We start from the raw sequence: 24626 nt of genomic DNA, 5'->3' as shown, positions 1-24626 counted from the left end.
GAAACTGAAAACAAGATGACCATGGGATTCATTGGCAGAACTCTGAGGTAGAGCCAAGATTAAAAGCAGATTCCCAGGAAGATATTTATTCATATTTATTCATCTATGTTCATAGCAGTGAAGCTCGGTGGATGTCCCCCCTTTTCACACCCCTTGGCCAGAGGAACTCTTCCTCATCATTAAAGAATACACTTAGCAGGTGTATCTGAGGAACCTCCCCTCTCTGCCACAGCCACCCCCAAAATCTTGGCTTTGAACAAATTCGAGGTATTCCCATGGTGCTTATGCTTGCATTTATCGTAATCTTTTGTAATTATCTTTCTATTGCCATAGAAATGGCTGGACAGTGGTGGCCCACACCTTTAATCCCAGCACTCGGGAGGCAGAGGCAGGTGGATGTCCATGAGTTTGAGGTCAGCCTGTTCTGAAACTACAGAGTGAGTTTCAGAACAGGCTGGCTCCAAAGCTACAGAGAAATTCTGTCTCAAAACAAAGCAAAACAAACAATGTATTATAAATGGTTTAGTGAGAGAACTGTGCTTAAGAGCACTGGGTGCTCTTCCCAGCATCCTCGTATAGGTTTGTAACAATCTGTAACTCCAGTTTCAGAGGACCTAACACCTTCTTCTGGCCTCTGTGGGCACCAGGCATGCACATGGCACACAGGTACACATGCAACCAAAACACTCATACACATAAAATTAATATAAAAATGACTACAAAGGTGTTCAATTTAGAGACATATGACTGTGTGGCTTTGAATGTATTTTAAAAATAATACAAGCATTGTCAATTACTATTTATATATTTTATCACCCATAGATGGCACCTCACTTATATTAGCAGCCATTCTCCAATCCTTCATTCCAGCGCTTTGACAATTATGCATCAACTTGGCTTCTGGGTTTACCTATTCTAAGCATTTTACATAAACTGAACTATATAATTTATAGTTTGTTCCTTTTATATTGCTTTGCTAATAGAGTTTGACCAAGACAACTCACAGGAGCGTTTATCGGGGCTTATACTCCCAAGGGTTAGAGATCACCATGGCAGAGTAGAGACAGGGCAACATCAGGAGCAGGAAGCTTAGGGCTTATATTTTGAACAGCAATCATGAGACAGAAAGAGTGAACTAGAAATGGTGTGAGTCTCTACTTCCCTGGCGTTTGAATCAACCGTGTATACCACTACAACCAGCAACATTTCACCTTTATCAATTTCCAGCTTTAAAAGAACGTTTTCAATCACTAATCAGTGGTTTATTAATAACCAGAAGCAAAGAAAAAAAGTAGCTGTTATTTTTATCTATCACTAGAGGATAGCTTTTCCAGTACGGGAAGGGTAACTCATATTCCATTTTCTGTACTTGAAGTGTAGTGAAGGGTATGCGCCATGGCCCCCATAAATAGGTCAGAGGATAGTGTGTAAGCAGGGCTCCCCTTTTGTCCTGTGGGTCCTAGGGATCATACTCAAGTTGTTAGTCTTGGTGGTTAAGTGACATTTGTTGAACCAGCTCGCTGGCCCTAGTACTTTGTTTTTTGAGCCAGGGTCACATCATACTGCCCAGGTTGTTCTCAACCTTGTGGGCTCAAGCCCTCCTTCTGCTTCTGTCTTTGGTGCAGCCTCCACAAACAGCGTTACCTACTGGAAACCAAGTGCTCCAGTGCCCAAGACTATGGGACCATCCCATTCAGAGCGCAATGGGCTTTTGTGCCGGGCACCTTTGCTTTACCCTTATGTTCTCAAGACTCACCTGTGCTGAAGCACGTAACAGGACATTGCATTTCCACAATGGAGTAATACTCAGTTATACTTATATACCACATTTCTAGCCATTTATCAGTTAATAGGCATTTGGATTGTTTCCCTTTGAAGCTACTATGAATAATGCTGCTTTCAACATTCCTGTATGAGTACTTACCTGCCTGTGTTTTCAGTTCCCTTGAGGATAATCTTAAGAGTAAAATTGCTGGGCCATATGGTAAGAATCTGTTTAATTTTTTGAAAGATTGCCAAGCTGCTTTCCGCTTCCCATTCCCTCCAATGGCAGAATTTTACTCACTGAGTCATCAAACTCCTCGAGAGCTGTGACCAAGCCTTGTAATGTGGCCCCAGAACCTGGCACTGTGCCTAATGCATATGACTGTCTATAGATTTCTGTACATGATTAAAAACTCAAAATATTTTTTTCATAGTTTTCCTTCTTCTATGACTCCCTCATGAAAATACATAACCCTTTCCATTTTATTTAGCATTAAATTCTTTTATACAATGAAGAAGGTACTATTAAGTAAAATACTCCAGCACATCTACCCATGGCTGCTCTACAGTTGCTAAACCAACAGAACTGCAACATTGCTGTAGCATCTCATCTGCAGGCTAGTGAAGGAAGCACACATCTGAACACACATATCTAACAGTAGATGGGATCAAACTTTTCCCACTTGGTACCTGTTGTTAAGCAAATATTCTCAGCTCTATGTCTCCCTCTGCTGGCCGTTATGTCAACAACACCAAAACAGATTTTGCAGGGGAAAGAACAAAGTGGCTCCCACATGGGACAGGAGGCAACATATGGGATACATCCATAACAGAGACTACCAGAAGAGATGGCAGATGAAAGGGCCTTCCTTTCCTAGAAGCCCTGGGTGGGGACTGGCCTCCCGAGACTGGCACTTGATTCTGATGGCTTCCAGCTCTGGACAGTTAAAGAGACCATTTCATAGAAAAATCCACTTTGATCTTCAGATATAAAATGTACATGTGACATGGACGGATCTTAAACTTTAGACCAACTCCTCTCAATATGAAATAGTTTATATCTCAGAAAATGACATGAAAGGGCCGGGCGGTGGTGGCGCAAGCCTTTAATCCCACCCAGCACTCGGGAGGCAGAGGCAGGCAAATCTCTGTGAGTTCGAGGCCAGCCTGGTCTACAAGAGCTAGTTCCAGGACAGGCTCCAAAACCACAGAGAAACCCTGTCTCAAAAAACCAAAAAAAAAAAAAGAAAAGAAAAGAAAGAAAATGACATGAAAGTAAATAAATTTTGTCTCTCCCTGTCTCTGTCCGTCCATCTGTCCCCCTTCCGTCCTTCTGTCCATCCATCCATCCATCCATCCATCCATCCATCTAGCTAGCTATCTGAGGTCTTATATAAAACATAAACAATTTACACATTTAACTTGCATAGTTACAAATTAACAGGATTAGAGGCTGAAGTGACCAACTGTGTGTAAGGTACTGAGGGTTATGTGAATCACCTGTGACTCGTAGAACTTTCCATTAAGGGTGACAATTCCCTATTGCTAAGAGTCTGTCACATTGCATACAGAACGGGACCTTACAGATGTGATGAAGTTTATATTTTGGAACCAGGAGACCATCCTAGATCATCTAGATTGGCGCACAGTCATCACATGAATCACTGAAGGAGAGAACATTCTCCTGCCAAACCAGGAAAGACAACACGGAAGAGAAAGAAGGAAATATTCAAAAGATGGTCCATTATTGCTGGAGGAACAGGACAAATGAACAAAAACATGGACAGCCTCTAGCAGAAGAAACCACAAAGAAATGGAGACCATGACCCCAAAACCACAAGCAACAACCTGACTGGCTGGGAGTGAGCCTTAGAGCCTGGTCCAGACAAGAATTCAGACTAAGCAATGGCAGATTACAGTCTTGTGATGTACTGAGTAGGGCTGTCACATTGATGGTAGACATTATGAACATGTATGGTATTCAAACCTCTTGAGCTTATGCACTATGGATACAAAAGAAAGCAGAAATTGCTGAATATCAATGTGTTAAAATATAGGATTATGTAGTTCTGAAACACTCGTCACTAAAAGGACCATCTAAAGCTGTAGCTTTAGAGAACCCATGCACCTCCCAGGCCATGCTACTATGAGTACTTGAAAAATTTCTAATGATAATTTAAAATATAAAAATATCTTGTCTAAGAATAATTCAGTATTTTCTAAGTAATTATCATTTCCAATTCTTTAAATTTAATGACTTTTCAAGCTCAAGTAAACAGTTGTTTTAACAACTATTTTTAAAACTGTCTTACAAGCTTGATGCAATTCAACTTTGGAAAATATCTGTTCACTCCCTGTCTTTGTGGATGTGCACATGTGTCTATGTAGACATGTGGGCTCATGTGTAGAAATGCACATACCCGTATGGACGTGCACATGTGGATACCAGAGCACAACCTCAAGGGTTGCTCCTCACTTTCACCACCTGGTTTTATGAGACTGGGTCTCCGACTGTTCTAGAACTCCAGGACGAGGCCACCAGGACCTGCCTCTCTCCACTGGCCCAATACTGGTATCACACACACACATGCACTTGCTAAGATTTTCACATGATTCTGAAGATCTAACTCAAACCTTCACACTTTCATGGCGAGTCCTTTCCCAAATGAGCTACCTTCCCATATCTTCCCATGAACTACCTATCTCCATAGATTTTATTCAATCCATATTTTATATTACCTCATAGTAATCATGTTAACAAAAACCAGTGATAGTTATTGTCTTTACATGAATCAGTGTTTGAGAAATTCAAGAACATGATAAACAATGCCAAGGTTTATATGCTTCAAAAGTACAAAGACTTCTAAGGCAAATGTCACATATTTTTCGCTTATAAATGCATAAAACCAGTACTAGTGAGTTACTTTTTAACATGACTTTATTGATATAATGACCATATTTTGGAATTCATATTTCTTGAATTAGTAAATCAAACTGTCACACAGCATTACTGCAAGCATGTGACAGTCCCTCGGCTTCCTGACTGCAGGGTCAGGTCTGAGACATCTCAAGTCTTACTGCTCCAAGCAACCTTTGCAATTATCATAGTAGAGAAAGGTTGAGTTTTTTTGTCCAGATACTCTAGGATATAACAAAATCTGGATGTGGTGCATGGAGACTTACTTTTTCTGTGTTCTTTCAGCCAATCTTGCAATATCTATAGCTGCCTTTCTTGCTTCGAAATCTTCTCTTTTCACAATCTCTCCTGTCCCTCGGTAGCCTAGCTCCACCAACTGGCGAGCCAGGCTTTCATCCTGAGGGGAAAACCAACCAGCAGATGTCTGGGTTAATGGTCTTCAACATATACAAGACGATTGTTTAAATCAAGTGTTCTTCTTTAAAAGGAGACAAGAGCTATTACACATGTGAAACTAGCCTCCTGACAGTACAATGAGACACATTTGGTCTTCTCGTTTAACAAGAGATAGAAGATGAAAAGAGAAACAGCATCAACCACCAACTTTTCTCCAAGGGATCAGAGAACAAAAATCTGTTGTGTTTTTAAACAATTTATGCAAACAGCAGTAGACAATTAACAGTGTATCTTTAAAGCAATATAATTAGAGACAATAGTGTTCATAAAAGAGAGACTTTGAGAATCGACTGCACACAAAGAGAATGAGTTGCGTTCAGAGAGCTCAGTGTTCAGAGTGACTTAAGTCAATTAGTTGATGACACAGAACAGTATGACTTCAAATGCAGCTAAAGAGGAGCAGATGGATTTCCTACTTAGCTAAGAGGATATTGTTCCTGTGTAACCATTTTACCAGTAAGAACAGAAAAGTAAACGCCCAAGAAGATAGCCACAAAATGCCTGAAGTTGATGGAAACAGATTTAGTCATGGAAATTTGCGGTATTTCAGATACTTTAAGAATTGTATCATACACATTATGGGTATGACATACTCAAAAAATACTACTTGTTTTCACATGTATTGGATATTGTTTTATTATGTTAATAATACAAACTACTAAACAAAATATTCATTTATCAACAAATAATCACATTAAATGACATGGAAACATTTCAAATACAATGAAAATAGCACATATTTTATTTTAGACATCAGCAATGAATACAGTACTAACAAATAAAGACATGAAAAATGCTAGATTACTAATCTGTTCTGCCCATCAAATAACTTATACATTAGCCCTGTTGTTTTAGTAAGAATTAAAAGACCACAAGATGGTCTACACACGCTTACTGGGCCATGATAATGCAAAGCTCCAGGCATTGGAGCATCGAGGCTGCTGCTCTGTTTCAGATTTCTACTAACATACTTCCCTATTGCTGTGTTCAGTGACTGTGAACCACAAAAGTGAGCAAATGCCTCCACCTAGTGGAATTAATCTTTAGTAGAAAATGCAATGCAGACTGGAGGTTTGTTTTCAAACCTAATTTGAGTATAAACTGCATTAAATACACTGCTAAAGCAAGTGTGTAGAACAGATTCTACTCAAGACAGTAAGACTCCTCCTTCATAAGAATATAAATGTCTTGTATCACACAGAATTTTACATACTGAGGACCTTGGAAACGTTTTTTGTAGTTACTTATACACTAAATTTTGCATGCCTTTGTGTCTTGACTCAGTTACACAAAACCATTTGGATAGTTCTGAAACTAGCAATATATATTACATTGTATATATATATATATTACAACAAATTTGCAAAAGGTGTTAGGAGTCAAACAAAAGTCAGTCATGGCAACATGATGTAGTGGGGTCACAATTCATTTCTACTGTGACAATATAGTTCTAGTATCTGGGGAAACATGCCACTAAATAGCAAACTCTTCAACCAAGCATAGGCCCAAGAATATCCCAGGGATTCACACCTTGTTAAGATGGAATCTTGTCTATAAAATACAGCTTGACTTTTCCCCACCCCTCAATCTCATTAATGACTACAGTTAAGGCTTAACCGTTTTTCTATTACCAAGATTTAAAAGAATATTATTCAACTATAATATGTATATACCAAAAAAATCAGAATGACAATTTGAAGGTAATTTTAAATTGTACATAATTTTTTTCTCTGGCCTCAGATTCAGAAATGTGATATCTAAATCACGAGAAAGATAATGGCTAGCCACAAACTTCACAATGCCATGGAAACCACTAGATTGTTTATATCTTCCCTTCTTGACAAATGTAAAATGATTGTTGAAGAAAACTTCAAGACATGCAATCTAATCCAAATGATAAACCACGTACCGTCTTGCCACTCTGAGATAATCAGACACTCAGAGGACTAGTCTTCCAAGCCTTGCTCTGGACTAGAATATAAGCATGCTAGGTTTCCGTGAACGAAGTTAGGAAAGTGTTGAGCAAAGCCTCTCACACCCCACTTCTTTAAATTTAATAACATATCTTGAATGCCTTTTCATGAAATATATAGATATATATAATAAAATTTAGCAATTATACATTTCATAGCTTTGCGTGCAGGTAGCTCATTACTGTGCCTTCCATTTTCTGCCACCCTGCGATGAGTAGCGATGAGTACCCTGTGATGGGTGGTGTGTGCTGCCTCTGAGAAGCATCCAGGTGTTACTGCCTTTGTTTTCCTCCACATTCAATCATGCGCCTTAGATGCTCTGAATACTCATCTTGATTATTGGTTGTTAGTGATTTCACGAAGCTGCTCCTTATCGTGGGTTCCTTTTGAGCTTACTAAACTTAGAGTCTGTTGAGGATCTTGGTTTGGTACATCTATAATCTTCTTAAAATTGTTATCCTTTCAAACATTACCCCTGCAGGTTTTGTGAGTGCCTCTTTCATACACATTAGAGTGTTTGACAATCCTACACCAGGAGTTGTATTACCTCGGGATTCTCTGTTTATCTTTGTTTACCTTATGCCTTCTGTTGATATCACATTGTTTATAGTTAGTGAATGAACTGTTTTTTTGCTCTGTCTTTATTTCCTTGTTAAACTCATGTTTTGTTCTAATCAAGTTTCCGTCAAATTTCCTGTGTAATCCTATTCCGTCTCCTGCTAAAGAGGTGTGACATTTTCCCTGTGCTACAGCATTGCATTATATTGGCTGGACTGCAAATAGCACCTATAGTTTCTAACTTGAACATTCATTGGGTATTTAAAATTGAGAATTAAATATTCTGTAAATGTTTTTAAATAATCTAACAAGGTAGGGCTAGAACTGTATTCAATGCTTTTTCTGCAACTACAGGAATCACATTTTTTTTCTTTTTTTAAATTTGACCTATTAATGCTTTAACTTGGTTATTTACTCTTTAGCAATTTCATATCCTGTATACTTTGGTCATATACATCTCCCACTCCCCTTAACTCTTCCTGGACACCCACAGCAGTCCTCCCTCTACCTACATATCCTCTCCTTTTGTCTTCTTGCGTCTCCATGAGTTCATTAGTACTAGATGCTAAAATACTGGCTGTTCCTATTGGTTTGACTTTGTGCTAGTAACCATAACTGTAGTGTGTTTGAGTTTCACCTCGAATTTCTCTACCTCCTACAACTGTAGTACATTGTGCCTTCGGGAAAAAACATCAACTGATCATCTAGTTAAACGTGTTGAGACATCTGTAGCCTCTCCAACCAGCAACTCTTAAAGAGGTATTCCATGCCAGACACAGATTTCCATTTGATAACTCATGCTTCAAGAGAAAGCACTGCCCAACCTTGAAGACTACCAGCATCCTAACTCCTTCTCTCTTTTTAAAATCATATTTTTAAGTAGTTTATAAAATGCTGAGTTTCCATATAAGTTTTGTTTAACTTATCCATTCTCTCCTTTCCCATACCATCCCACCACATCCCCGCTTAACCCTTTAACCCTAGTATCTGTTTTTGATGTCAAATTAAAATATAATGATTATACATATTTATAATGATTAGCATATCTTACCTCACATGTCATTTCACTTTTATATCTTAAACATATTTCTGCACTCACTTTTACTTGTTTATTCAGTTCTCAAAATTAGTCTTAGCACTTTTATTATGCTTTCCTTGGTTGATATGAGAGCTATTCAAGTCCTACAAAACTTGATGTAGTTTTAAGATGTGACCAGAGTTGAGTGTAAACTCACAAATCAGACAGTTGCACGCTTTACCTGTCAATACTGATACCCAGTTTATTTGAAAGAGTAGGCTGGTAACTACCAAAAATGATGGGAATCTCTACCTTGCTTTAAAATTGAAACATCCTGCCTCCGGAATATGCTTTGTAAATCCCTCCAGGGCCCCACTTATAGAGGGAAAAAGAATAAATTTCAGCAAATAGGGTGGGTTACTTCTGTCATACCCAGGAATGTAAAATAATACACAGCCTAAGCCTACAAAATCGGAAAAGATCTTCACCAACTCCACATCTGACAGAGGGCTAATCTCCAAAATATATAAAGAACTCAAAAAACTAGACATCAAAATACCAAATAATTCAATTTAAAAAAATGAAGTACAGATTGAAACAGAATTCTCAACAGAAGAGTCTCAAATGGCCAAAAGACATGTAAAGAATTGCTCAACATCTTTAGGTATCAAGGAAGTGCAAATCAAAATTATTCTGAGATACAATCTTACACCTGTCAAAATGGCTAAGATCAAAAACACTAATGATACCTTATGTTGTAGAAAATGTGGAGTAAGGGGAACACTCCACCACTGCTGGTGGGAATGCAAACATTTACAGCCCACCCTGGAAATCAGAAACAACAGTTTCTGAGAAAACTGGGAATCAACCTACCTCAGAATCCAGCAATATCACTCCTAGGCATATACCCAAAGGATGCACAAACATATCACAAAAACATTTGTTCACCTATGTTCATAGCAGCATTATTTGTAATAGCCAGAACCTGGAAACAATCTAGCTGCTCCTCAACCGAAGAATAAATAAAGAAAATGTGGTCTATTTACAAAATGAAGTATTACTCAGCAGGAAAGAAAGAAAGGAAGGAAGGAAGGAAGGAAGGAAGGAAGGAAGGAAGGAAGGAAGGAAGGANCAGAACCTGGAAACAATCTAGCTGCTCCTCAACCGAAGAATAAATAAAGAAAATGTGGTCTATTTACAAAATGAATTATTACTCAGCAGGAAAGAAAGGAAGGAAGGAAGGAAGGAAGGAAGGAAGGAAGGAAGGAAGGAAGGAAGGAAGGAAGGAAGGAAGGAAGGAAACAATGACATATTGAAATTTGTAGGCAAATAGATGGAACTAAAAAATAAGTCCTGTGTAAGGTAACCCAGACCCAGAAAGACATACTCCATATTTACTCACTCATAAGTGAATATTAGACTTAATGAAAAGGATAGCCAGGCTACAGTCCACAACCCCAGAGAAGCTTGGTAAAAAGAAGGACCCTAAGTAGGACACATATGCAGGGCCAGGAAAAAGAAATAGTTAAGATCTCCTGGGCAAACTGGGAAGGGGCGTAGAAGGGAGAAAATAGGTAATGGGAACAAGACTGTTCAAGATGGTTGAGTTGGGGGAGACATACAGGGGGAGCAATGTATGAGATAGCTTAATAGAGGAAGTCATTATGAAGTTAGGGAGAAACCAGGTGCTAGGGAAATTCCCAGGAATCCACAAGGATGACCCCCACTGAGACTCCTAGCAATAGTGGAGAAGGTGCCTGAACTGTATAATCAGATTAGTGACTATGCTAATTGTCATCATAGAACCTACTACATCCAGTAACTGATGGAAGCAGAAGCATTGATCCACAGCCAAGAACTAGGTTGAGCTCCTGGAACTGAGTGGAAGAGAGATCAAGTAGGGACAAGATCTTGATTGGGAAAACCACAGAGACAACTAAACCAAGCTAGTGGGAGCTCATGGACTCTGGGCTGGATATCCTGCATGGAACTGAACTAAGCCCTCTGCATGTGGGTGACACTTATGTGACTTGATCTGTCGGGGAGAGGCTTGGAAGTAGGACTTATCTTGGGTACATAAACTGACATTTTAGAGCCCATTTCCTATAGAGGCATGCCTTGCTCAGCTTTGATACAGGGGGGAGGGGTTTGGTCCTGCCTCAACTTGGTATACCAGGTTTTGTTGTCTCCCCAAAGGAGGCCATACCTCCTCTAAAGAGTGGACAGGGGTGGGATGGGGGGAAGTAGGACGCAGAAGAAAGAGAGGGAGGGGGAACTGGAGCTAGTATGTAAAATTAATTTTTTTAAATAAAAAAATATAAAATCTAAATAAAATAATACACAGCCTGGCTTCAAAGTTACTTTGATAGGCCCTGTATAGGCAAAAAGGTAAACCACAACTATGCATTCCATATACCAGTTGCTCCCACCATACAGACGAGCTATTCCACCATCCCAGGGGTACTTTCCATGACATTATTACTGCTTAACCCAAATTATCAGTACTGCCTGAACTACAAAAATGTCCCGTTACTTACATCTGCAGAGCTTACCCAGTGGTTTCTTCATACAGTAGAGCCCAGTCATCTGATTCACCTGACCTGAGATCAAGGTAGCAAGCATCCCAGCTATAATGGAGAGTCTATATTCAAGTTCTACCTGCCAGAGCCATTAGTGACTAGTTCACCCAAAAATCACAGGCTAGAGAGTAAGATATATGTAAATAATAAAAAGCAGAATAACATTAATAAAATATTTGTAGAAAGACTTTATGCATCAGTAACTACCTTGGATGTAAATGGACTAATTTATCAAATAAAAATGAAGAGAAGAGAAGAGATTGACTGGATAGATGCAGAAGTAAAATCCAATTATGTGCTGCCAACAAGATGCCCATATCACTTTTAAAGTAACTGAAAGTGGAGGAATGGAAAAGATGCCCCATGCCAATAGAAACCAAAAGAAAGCAGAAGTAATGTGTGTGTATGCACACACACACACACACACAAATGTTAAAGGTTCTGAAATGGAAGATAAATTGATAAATTGCAACACATTGAAAATCAGAAACTAACTCACTTTCAAAATGGGAGAATTATTCAGAGAGAAAATTAATAATGAAACTCACTGGAGTTGAATTATACTTGAGTCTAACTTATAAAGCATATAAACAGTCTATTAGAGCAACATGTGGAGCTGGCTTTTCTTTCAGATAATCTTCATTTAAATGTTTCTCATGCACTGTATCTTGATTATATTCTTTATTCTAATTCCTCCCAGGTCTTCCCATCTCCCTTTTTCAGCACTTCATGCTTGCTCTTGTTATCCCCGATTCAAAAAAATAACAAAACAGACAAGCTAAGAGAAAAGAAAATAAAACAAAAATAGCAACAATATATTGAATCCATTTTGGGTTGGCCAAATACTCCTGGACATGGAGCCTGCCCTGAATTATGATTGACATACCTGGTATACTTCATTAGAGAAAACTGATTTTCCATTTCCCAACAGGTATCAGTTTACAAATAATTTCCTGGGTGGAAGTGGAACTTTGTGTCCACTTCTCCTTTTGAAGTGCTGGAATTTGTGTGGTTTCAACTTGTTCAGGTCTGATGCCTTCTGTCACAGACTATTTGAGTTCACATATGTATCAGTCCATTGTCTGGAAAATGCTATTTCCTTGGAGTCATTCACTACCTCTGGCTCTTATAATCCTTCCTCCTCCTCTACCACATAGATCCTACACCCAGAGAGAAGTTTGATTAAGCCATCCCATTTAGGGATGAGAGCTGCAAAGTCTCTCACTGTGTGCACACAGCCCAGTTACATGCCTCTGTGTTAACTATCTCTTTCAAGAAGAAGCTTCTCTGATGATGACTGACAGATGCTCTGATCGATTGGTATAGTAATATGCCATTAGGCATGCACTGACTATCAAGTTCAGTTAGGAGCTGACTTTTTCAAGTGGAGACTCCAATAAACATTAGGGCCTGAACATGCTTTACAAGCTCAAAGACCACAGATATCATCACAGACTACCATAACCAGCAAAGCTAATAATCACAATCAATGGAAAAAGAAAAGCATTTCACTATAAAAACCAAATCAAAGCAGTTCCCAGTAACCCAACTCTTAATAAGGTACTCCATAGAAGAGAAACTTCATTCTTAAGAGATATGCCAAGAAGACATAATGAAAAAAATAATCCCAGAATAGCTAGTCAAAAGACAGGGGGAAAATATTCTCAACACAACAACATAACAGAAATAAACACCACTCATTAATAACTCAATATTAACTGTTTTGGTTGTCCAATAAAAAGGCACAGACTAACATATCAGATTAGAAAACAGGATCCATCTTCCTGTTATATCAAAGAAATGTCTCACCATCAAGGATAGATATCATCTTAACATAAAGAGATAAAAACAAAATAAAACAGACTTCAATTCAAATCTAATCAGAAGAGATAGGGAAGGGATACTATATACTCATTAAAGAAAAAAACTCACCAAAAGGATGTTGCAACTCAGTGCACTAAACACAGGGGCATCCAAGTTTGTAAAAGAAACAGTGCTGCAGCTAAAATCACATGTTGACCCTCACACAGATATAGTGGGTACCTTCAATACTCTGCTCTCACCAACAGGCAGGTAATCCAGACAAAATCTAAACAGAAAAAATGCTGGAATTACGAGTCAAATGACCTGGTGGACACATATAGAATATCCTACCCAAAGACAAAGGAATATACTTTCTTCTCAACTCCCCATGAAACTTCTCCTCACAATTCACCACATATGTGGAGACTCAAAAATATGGGCCCATTCTGCCTTATCTGATGGTCAGAGAGTTTGGAGATTACTCAAATGATTGACAAACATAGTTTCACATCCCAACTCAAGATGTGACTGCTTGGTTCTTTTATCATTAAAATAGCTCATTCAAGTAGGTCCATGCCATCCTGACAGGTGATCAGGGTATACAAATCTACTTCGGCTTCTTCTCTGTAACTACAACTATGTGGTCACCTGGGGTGGGGGTGGCCTTCAGGATAGTGATGTGGAGCAACTTCACTACCTAGACAACAGAATACTAATGATTTAATATCTCAGTCTGATAAAGTGATTGACTGTGTCAATTATCTTTTGCATCATGTTAATAAAGTCTTTTGTTTCCTTTTCCCCCATTTATGTTGGGTATAAAAGGGGTGGAGAATAAATGTGGTTGATTTTAGTAAACACTGGAATACCCTTTTGGCATTATTTTATGGGTTTTGTCTTACTGTTTTTAGACATTTTTAAATTCTTTATTTATATTTCTAAAATTCCCATGCCCCTCTCCTGATAAAAGGCATTTTTGTTGAAGCTGGTCTTCGACATACATATTAGGACACAAAGCAAGACTCAAAAATAGACTTGTTTGTTTGTTTGTTTTTGTTTTTGAGACAGGGTTTCTCTGTTTAGCTTTGGTGCCTGTCCTGGAACTCACTTTATAGACCAGGCTGGCCTCAGACTCACAGATCTGCCTGCTTCTGCCTTCCATGTGCTGGGCTTAAAGGCATGCACCACTACTGCCTGGCTCAAAAATATTTTTTAAAAATTGAGATACCACCCTAAACCCTACATAACCGTCATAGATTAAAGCTGGATATCAACAGTAACAGGCAGATTACAAACTAATAGAAACTAAACATCTCACTACTGAATGAATATTGTGTAAACACAGAAATCAACAAAGAAATTTAAAACTTTTGTAATTTAATGAAAATTAAAACACAACATATTTAACCTATGGGACACAATGAAGGCAATTCTAAGAGGCAAGTTTATAGGACTAAGTACCTACAAACACACACACATATAAAATACTAGAGAGAGCTCATATTAATAACAAAACATTTGTGCCAGGCAGTGGTGGCACATGCCTTTAATCCCAGCACTTTGGAAACAGAGGCAGGTGGATCTCTGTGAGTTCAAGGCCAGCCAGGTCTACAAGAGTTGGTTCCAGGACAAGCTTCAAGGCTACAGAGAGACTCTGTCTTAGAAAAAGAAATTGAAAGCTCTAGAAAAGTAAGAAGAAATGATATCCTCCAAAAAAAGATTAGACAGGAAGAAATAATAAAACTCAAGGATGAAATCAATGAGAGAGAAACAAAACAAAAACAAAACAAAAATTACAAAGAATCTATGAAATGAAGAGTTAGTTCTCTGTGAAAGCCAATAAGATTGACAACTCAAGTCAAATTAACCAAAAAACAGAAAGAAAAGTTCCAAATTAATGAAATTCGAGATGAAATTGGAGCTATTACTACATCAAGGAGATTCTGAAAATTATAAAAGCAAACTTTAAAAATCTGTTCTTTACCAAACTGGGAAAACTAAAAGAAACTGATAAATTTCTTAATATAGAGAACCTACCAAAGTTAAATCAAAATTCAAATTAAATAAGCAATTTAAACTAACCCATAACCTCCAGTGATGTGAAAACAGTGATTCCCAGCAAATAAAATCTCCCAGCCAATAAAAGCTCAGGGTCCAATGGACTCAGTGTAGAATTCTACCAGACCTTCAAAGAATTTATGCCAATATTCCCTGAACATTACATAAAATAAAAACTGAAAAACATTTCCTATTTATTTTTATTAAGACACTATTACCTTGATACCAAAACGACATCAAGACATAACACAGAAAGAAAAATCACAGACCAATCTCTATTAGGAATGTAGATGCAAAAATTCTCAATAAAATACTTTCAAACAGAATTCAAGAACACATCAAAAAGGTTATTCAACATGATCAAGTTGGATTCATCCCAGAGACAGGGGGGTGGTTCAACATATGTAAATAAATTTATGTAATCCACCACAGACTGAAAGACAAATGAGCAAACAAAAACTACATGGCCATCTCATGAGATGCAGAAAAGACACTCAACAAAATCCAACATCCATTTATAATAAAAGTCATGGAGATATTAAAGGAATCATGAAAACATAACCTTTCACAATTGGCTCAGAAAAACATAATGGATGGCTCTAATCAAGCAAATTAAAGACTTGTACAATAAAAATATTAAGACTTTGAAGCAGACATCAGAAGATGGGAAGATTTCCCATGCTTATTAATAAGTAAGATTAATACTGTGAATTTGACCATACTACCAAAAATTTTTCTACATATTCAGTGGAATTCCCATAAAAATTTTAATACCATTCTTTATAGAAATTGAAAAATAATGTATCCAGCTTCACATGTAAACACAACGAAGTATGGATAGCTAAAACCACCCTAATAAGAAAACTCCTGAAAAAGGTTTCACCATCCCAGATCTCAAGTTGTATTACAGAACTATAGTAATAAAAAGAGCCTGTTATATGTATGAAAGCAGACACATTGATCAATGAACTAGAATTAACGACCCAGACATAATTTCACACATTATAGACATGATTTTTGACAAATAAACTTGAAATGCACAGTGGGGGGAAAAAGTATCTTCAACAAATGGTGGTGGATCAAACTTTATGGCTGCATGAAGAAAATTGAAAATAGATCCATATTTTCCACACTGCACAAAATTTTCCTCTAGATGGATCAAGAGCCTCAATAAGATACCCTGAATCTGACAGAAGAGAAGCAGGGAATGGGGTTGAATGCACTAGAACAGGAAAAGACTTTCTGAGCAGAACACTATTAACACGGAGACTAAGAACAACATTTAATGAACAGAACCTTGCGAATGTTTAAAAAAAAAAAGCCTATACAGCAAGGGAAGAAAAGGATACCATTATTTAAGCAAAGTGGCATCATACAGAATGGAAAATGTCTCTAACAATTACACATCTGATAAAGGGTTAATATCTAGAATATTTAAAGAATTAACAAAAAAACTGAACATCAAGAAAACAAAAATACCAGGTTAAACAGGGGTATAAAATGAAACCAAGTTCTCAAAAGATGAGACACAAATGGCTGAGAAACAATTGTTGGAGGAAGCTACTTGTTGGTTCCCAGCCGCTCAGCCCTGAAATAATCACACAGAAATTATATTATTCAAATCACTGCTTGGACCATTATCTCTAGCTTCTTATTGGCTAACTCTTATATCTTAATTTAACCCATCTCTATTAATCTGTGTATTGCCATGTGGCTGTGGCTTACCGGATAAAGTTCCATTTGTCTATCTCTGGCAGGGCTACATGGCTTCTCTATACTCTGCCTTCCTTTCTCCCAGCATTCAGTTTAGTTTTCCCTGCCTAGTTCATTTCTGCCCTATCACGGGCTCAAGACAGTTTCTTTATTAACCAATGGTATTCACAGCACACAGAGGGGAATCCCACATCAAGCAATTTTTAAAACATTCAACATCCTTAGCCATCAAGGAAATACAAATAAAAACTATTTTGAAATTTCATCTTACCCCAATTAGAGTGGCCAAGATCAATAAAATAAATAACAGCACATGCTGGCGAGGTTATGGGAAAAGGGGAAGACGTCTTTACTGCAGGTGGGAATGCAAACTGTTGTGGCCACTATGTACTTTAGTGTTTAGGTTTCTCAAAACCTTAAAATATATCTACCATAAGATTCAGCCTTACCATTCTGGGGTATGTACTCAAAAACTTCACAACTTATTACAGAAGTATTAGCTCATCTATGTTCAGTGTTGAGCTATTCCTTATCAGAAACTAGAAACCATCTGGATGTTGATTAACTGATAAATGTATAATGAAAATGTGGTGTATTTATACAATGGAATTATTATTCAGCTGTTAAGAAAAAAAGAAATTATGATCTGAATGAGTTAAATGGATGGAGCTAGAAACAATCAACCTGAGGATGATAACCCAAACACAAAAATTCAAATATGCATTTTTCTCTTATGTGTGAATACTAGCTTTTAATATGTTTGTGTGTGTGTGCATGTGTGTGTGTGTTTCAATCCAAATAATTACAGAGGTTAAGCCACCAGCAAGGGACAGAAGTGGGCAGAGAGAAGGAGGTCTTCTAAGGAAGGAAAAATAGACTGTAGTGTTTTAGTAAGATAAAGGGAAAACTAAAATAGGATTAAATGGTAACAGAAGGGTAAAGGAGGAAATGCCGGGAAACACAAGGAACACTAAAGACCTTTTGAAAAACCACATGGAAACCTACTACTGCAGAAGCTTCCTTAAATGTATACATATAGAAAGGAACTTAAGTGGAATCACCATATAATGACAGAGACAATTCTCCAACTAGATATCCTATGCCACCAAGTAAAACCTCCAGTATTAGAAATGGGCTAAATCTTGTTCAACTGTTGACCAAAGAAAGATTCCCCAAAAGCATCAAGGACTAGTACCAAAGATATCGCTTACTCTCCTTAACCTTATGGTAATAACTTATAAATTAATCATGTTATGGAACATCAAGAAGTTGAGCTGTTGACCAAATAAAAGCTAACTGATCAGCATTCATGGAGCTAAAAGGTACTCTGCACTCTGCTGGAGGAGAGCAGTAATCACCAACAGCACCCAGGTACAAACTCTGTGACCTGAAACAGAGACCTGGCCGAAAGATATAATGGTGCAATAGCGGCACAAACGTTATAGGAGCAACCAACCACTTTCTTGTTGTATTTACGCCTACTCCATGAGATGGAAGCCATACCTGGCACTGCTAACGTGACAAAAAGAACTTGAAACTAGAAAGGTCATTGTCCTAGAAGAAAAGCTACTAAAGGAACAGACCAATAAAATGAGTCCTGATGATATATTGCTGTATCAATAAACCAGAGCATCTCTCAACCCTCATAAGAGAAGCTTCTTCTTGTAGTAGATGGTAATTAACTACATGCAAATGGACAATGTGTGGACAGTGAGGGACGCTGGAGCACTCAGCTCTAAATGGGAGTGTCAGAACAAGGCCCAGGAGTTGAATCGTGAAGAGAATTCTGAGGGCTTGTGAGAACATTCCAAGAAAACAAGACAAATGTCTTGTGATCTCAGTTTCTTCAAAACATTGAACTGGCTTTTTGTGTATTCTTATGCTTCCTCCCAGGCATAGCAGATAGGAGTTAATTTACTTCAGATTACTCATTATTGCTTGCTGTTGGCATTCAATTAAATGTTTAAACTATACTTTTTTGTCTCTATGAAAAAATGCTTTGCCACGCATAATTTGTCCTTATGATTGTATACAACTTGAACTCAGGAGAACTTTATTTATATAATATCTTTTAACCCTCAGAGCATAAATTGTCTGTTGTTCTTAACAAAGCTATCTGTTGCATGAGACTTTAGACTGCCTCAATTTTAGGCTCCATTCTCTCAAATCTCACTTCTAAAGTTGTGACATGGGATGTCTTAATCAAACCTCTTGCCTCAAGACTTATACAGAAGAAGATGAAGAAAGATTCTAAGAGTCAGAGGTGATGGATGACTCAGAGGAACCAGCATCTTCCAGACATGACAGGGTTGGTGCACAAATGAAGTCTCAGAGATTACGACAGCATACGTAAGAGCTACACAGAGTCAAACCCGGCAGAACTCCAGCACTAGCTATCGGAGGTGAACACAAAGTCCCAACCCTAACCAAGAAGCTACTTTCAGTTGATACCTGCCGGGAAAAGGCACTTTCTCTCCAAAAGTGCCACTGGGTATACCAACTGCACTCCAGGGCAAGCCCCAAAATCAGGGCTATTCAGTCAACACAAAATGAACTTCATGGTTGTTTTGTGTGTGTGTGTGTGTGTGTGTGTGTGTGTGTGCTATTTGTTCAGGTTTGTTTGGGTAATGTTTGTCTCACAGATAATTATTTTTTGTTTAGTTTGATGATGTGGGAGTGTCATATCAATCTGTTGATTTCATTGGCTGAGCAATAAAGAAACTGCTTGGCTGGCCCTCATAGGTTAAAGCATAGATGGGAGGAGAAAACAGAATAGAATTCTGGGCGGAAGAGGAAGTGAGGTCAGACTCTGCTCTGCTCCCGGAGAGACCCGACAGCTCTGCTGGAGCAGAGACGCCGTGCTCAGCTCTCCCGGGTAGACGCGATAGCTCTGCGCTCTGAGGCAGACGCATGAAGCTGAGACCCACGATGGACATAGGCTAGAATCTTCCCGGTAAGCGCACGTTGGGGTGCTTACACACATCATTAGAAATGGGCTAGTCCAGGTGCGAGAATTAGCCTGTAAGGGCTAGAGTTCATGGGCCAAGCAGTTCTTAAATAAATACAGTTTGTGTGTTATTATTTCGGGCATGAGCTAGCAGGCGGCTGGGGTGTTGGGGACGCAGCCCCGCCGCTCCATATTTCAACAGTTTGATTTTCATTTTTGTTTTGTTTCATTTTTCACTGTGTTTTGTTTCATTTCTTAGAGCTAGAGAGAAAATAGCATAAAATTAAAGTTGGGGCCTCTGGGAGGAGTTGGAGGAAAGATAAGAATATGGTAAGTATATTGTTGTATAAAACAACAAATTTTTAAAGGACATCCCAGACTCCACCCTGTTCTGACTCCTTCACTACTCCTTAGCAGAGATGCTGTGTACTCGAGTATCTACCAATAGAATCCCTTCTGGTTTCATGTGCCTTTTCTAACTTAACCATTGCTTGCATTCAGATGAACACCTGCTTCCATATGAGAACACCTGCTTCCATACGGCAGCTTTCTCAGCCTCTGGTCCATTGGATGCTCCACTGTTTTGCTATACTTTTCTCCTGCATGGATGTTGAAATATAGGATGTAGTTGTTTGGTGGGTGCCCCACCTGCTTTTAATAATAGCATTTATTGGACTTAGTTTCCACTACATTGTATAAACATTTTTCAGGGGTTTTTACCTACATTTCCCAGCTGTTTTTATCTTCTGGACTATTCTCTTATTCTTCTCCTTCTTCCCTGTTTCCTTCTCACTGAGATCCGTGGGTTCTGCTTCCATGCCCAGGCCACATGTAATGGCTACTCGTCTACACTTCTCACGAGCTCCATTTTCTTCTCATTTCACACACTCTCCTTGGGAATCCTTCCCACTTCTCCACTCGCCTCAGTATAATACCCAAAGCTTTTGAAGTTACTGTAACTAAGACTGAATGACATATAGTGTAAACACACAGAATGTGGGTTTTGTACATGCTTTTGAGACACTGAGAAGGAGATCAGGCTCAAGTATCTGATTTTTATCCATACGATAAAATTTCAGACATGTTAAGACTAAGATATTCTTGGTTAAGTTTCTTCTCTGGTCACAATTCATAATTATGAGGTAACTTGATATCTCTACATGGGGGAAGTACTGTAAGATCTTTTCAAAAGGAACAACATTTTGTCTAATAATAATGTGAAAACTACTTTGCATAGTTGTTATTAATTGTTGCCTTATTATAAAATCATGGTAAACTGTTATTAGACTTTCCCTACATTTTTACCTATCATTTACAGTTCTATTTAGAACTGTTTTTTGTTTACTTGGTTGGGGTTTGTTTCATTTGTGTGTGTGTGTGTGTGTGTGTGTGTGTGTGTTGATTTGCCGGTATTGGGGATTGAACCCAGAGCCTCAAGCATGACAGGAGGCTTGAGATCCATTATCTGGAGAAGTCTTTAAATAATCTTAGCATCTCTTCACCTCTTACCTGAGGATTTTTACAATGATTTGTACACTCACTGAAGTGATTAGTTTAATTTGATAATACTAACTTATATAATAAATATTGTTAATTAGCTCAGCAAAGATGATTTTATTGGCTTCTACTGCAATAAAGTTGTTTCAAAGTTTTGTCTTTTACTAGTAAACACAAGAGGATATGCGATGGAGAACTGCCACTTTCATCTTCCCAAACCATGCTCCGCATCCTCAGCTCATCAGATACTTAAGATGGTGTCATCATTTCTCCCCCACCTTCCTTTCTTCCTAAACAAGCTTCTTGTAAAATGTATTGTGATTATTATATGCATACAATACTTGCATACTTAATGTATATTTGAAATGTTAAACAGTGACAGAGATTAGGGTCATATGGGCAAACTCAAAGGAATGGCTGTAAACAATAATAGCACTCACAATGATATGGACAGAGTTCAGGGAAACCAACAGAGCGTGGTGACCCATCCTGGTGCAAGCAACATCAGAAACCACGATTAACACCATTACTCACACCAGGAGATGGAGAGGAAGAAGTTCCTATGACAGCAGATGCTGCCAGGGCCTAGAAATGGGGCTGGAACTCACAAGAGAGAAGATGGCCAAACAAATCTAAGGAATGCGACCTATTGCCAACCACAGCCCATAGGAGATGACAGGAAATAAATCTTCTAACCACTGTCTTCCAACCCTCTGACCTCTTGTCGGTATCCTGCTGGCTGAAACCAGCACAGTGGGACCTAAAAAATACCCTCCACGGTTAGCTTTGGCAAAGGCAGACCCAGGATAGCATGAAATATTGCTAGAAAAGCAAGGAAGGAAGGAAGAAAAGGATGTACTTGAAATAGAATGGTCTAAGAGTAGGTTGCTTGTGGTATTACTGATGGAATGCTGTGAAGTCTAATTTCCATGTGACTTAAATTGGCAATTACCTTGCAGCCACATTGGAGATCGTCTGTGAGCGTCTGCAGCCAATGCGTGTTAGGTGCCATTAGATGGCTCATGACGTAAATGCACAAACCCCTATGCCTGGTGACTTGGGTTTGATCCCTAAAAGGAAATAATCAACCACTGCAATATATAGTTGCTCCAGTATCAGTACTCAACTCCATATTATTTCAGCAAAGTTAAAAGATCCAGATTTGAGAGCACATGTCATTCCCTCAACAATGTTTCCTTCCATTCTCTGTTCTGGAGATTTCTAAAGTCCTGACTGGTGGAGCACAGCACAGTAATTTCTCACCTCCAATCAACATCAACACTTTTAGCTTCTTATCTGAAATTCTGTGTCTTATCTGAAATTCTATATATATATAGAAATCTGTTCTAATACTATTAGCCTTAAGTGTGGCAATGTTCCATCTGGGCTACAAAGATGACTTTATTAAGATAGTCACTACTCACATTTTAATTTTTTGTGGGATTTTTTTAACATCTGAAAGTTTGTAAACACAGAAAAGCAGCATTTTGTGTCATTTCAGTGTCTTAGATGTAAAGAATAATTAAAAATAACTTCTGTGGGTGAAAAAAAAATTTCTAACAGGCAGGGAGATGGCTCAGTGGGAAAAGGAACTTGCTCCTTAGCCCGACGACCTGAGTTCAATCCCTGGACCTATAGAATACAAGTTCAGAACCTAGTCCAAGTTGTCCTCTGATTTTTTTTATGTATGTGTCTGTACACACAATTGCAATTGCAAAAGTTATCTGTGTAATACACTTAAAAGCTTGGTTGTTGTTGCTGTTTTAGATCATGTTTTGTTGGAAATATCACTTACACTTACCTTCACAGATAATTCCAAAAAAGAACAAATTCTGTTTAGCTAAGATTATTTCCATACCGTGGCACATAATATATTTTGAAGCAAAACATTTTTCAAACAAGTTATCAAGTAGTCCTCGTATAAGTAAAAACAGTGATACAACTGGAGGAATTTAAAAAAATGGCGGGTATACTAAAATGTTACAAGACTGCCTTGCCTTGCACAAAAGAGATGGAGTTGGCCAGGTTCAAAACCTTCCCAGACTGTTCTGTGGCTGAACCCAAAAATGGTCCTTGTTCTATTTGTCCTGAAAGGGAGCTGACAGCTTGGGGCCCTCCCAGGCTGTGGGTCTGGGGCTTGAAGAACCCACTAGCTGCGGTTTTCCTCAGGTGCAGACAGCAACCGGTTCCCACCGTTTTCTCTTTTCCTTCCTTACTACTATTTCACAAGGACCCCGAATCACACAGCCTCCGGCCAGTGCTGCACACCTGCACTTGGAGGGCCTGGGACTCCTGGAGTCTGCGGAGGAAGCTTCTGGAAGACCATCCGCGCCTCCGCCGCCAGGGGGCAACCGAGCCCCGCCGCGGCTCGTCCGGTGACCGGGCACTTACCTCCAGGTAATACAGGTCTATAGTGGTGATCTGCGAGTCCAGGAAGTCTTCATAGGTGTTGAATTGAGTGACGATGTTGTCCACGGCCATCAGCCCCTCGTCCTGATCCATCGCGGCTACACGATGCGTCCCTAGCGACCGAAGCTGAGGGCGGAGCGTCCCTAGCAACCGAAGTTGGGGGCGGGACCATTCACTCTCAGGACGGTGGGGGTGGGCGGGAGCCCTGCATTAATCCCGCCCTAGTCGGCTCCCAGGTCGGCTTCCGCCTGACTAAACCCCGGGAACCGGTCCAAGGCAAAGTCAGTCCGGCGATGCAATCTCCCACCCAGGGCTTAAAAACCACATCATCTCTGGGGTGTTCTGTCAAAATGGGCGTGCTCAGTGTTTGCAGTAAGTACCTTGTAAGAATATCACAGAAATCCAGGAGAAATGGTCTTGCTGTCTAATCAGCAGCAAGATCCACGCGTGTTATTGTTCAGGTTTATGCATTACAACTTTATTGTTACGTTTGAGTTTAAGGGAAGATGTATAAACTTTCCAAGCGAAACAGCCTTAATGACAGGATCTTTAAAGACCTCCTTTGTCCCTAGGTTCCTCCTTTCATTTCCTTTACTTTTTGTTATTTAAAATTCAGCAAGTGAACAATGAAAAATCTTGCCTCCCTGACCCTTCCTTTTCTTCAAAAATGGGGGGGAATCCTGATCATGGAACTATGTATGCCATGAGAACACTTGGTATTGTCTTATATTTCTATTTCCTCATTTTTTAAAAAAATACTGTGAGTAGGGGCAGGACGGGTGGCTCAGAGGTTAAGAGCACCAGCTGCTCTTCCAGGGGACCTGAGGTCAATTCCCAGCAACCACAGGATGGCTCACAACCATCTACAATGAAATCTGGTGCCCTCTTCAGTCATACATGCTGGCAGAACACTGTATACATAATAAATAAAAAA

General features: G+C 38.9%; 1 protein-coding gene across 1 annotated transcript in view; it reads right to left on the bottom strand.

Moving 5' to 3' along the window:
- Window positions 1-23855, bottom strand: part of Cfap299 (cilia and flagella associated protein 299) — a 447243-nt gene extending 423388 nt beyond the window's left edge. Inside the window, exons 1-2 of the mRNA XM_050150032.1 lie at window positions 23675-23855; window positions 4948-5078 (exon numbers count right to left, since the gene is read on the bottom strand). Coding sequence (XP_050005989.1) covers window positions 4948-5078; window positions 23675-23785 — 242 coding nt within the window. The 5' untranslated portion in view covers window positions 23786-23855. The remainder of the gene's footprint in view (window positions 1-4947; window positions 5079-23674) is intronic.
- Between the last annotated feature and the right edge of the window lie 771 nt (window positions 23856-24626).

This window comes from Alexandromys fortis, unplaced genomic scaffold (assembly GCF_014885135.2).
Source record: "Alexandromys fortis isolate MF-2015 unplaced genomic scaffold, M_Fortis_MF-2015_v1.1 scaffold_0, whole genome shotgun sequence".
Taxonomy (NCBI): domain Eukaryota; kingdom Metazoa; phylum Chordata; class Mammalia; order Rodentia; family Cricetidae; genus Alexandromys; species Alexandromys fortis.
The sequence above is the reverse complement of the archived record's forward strand: the minus strand, read 5'-3'. Positions and strand labels throughout refer to the sequence as shown.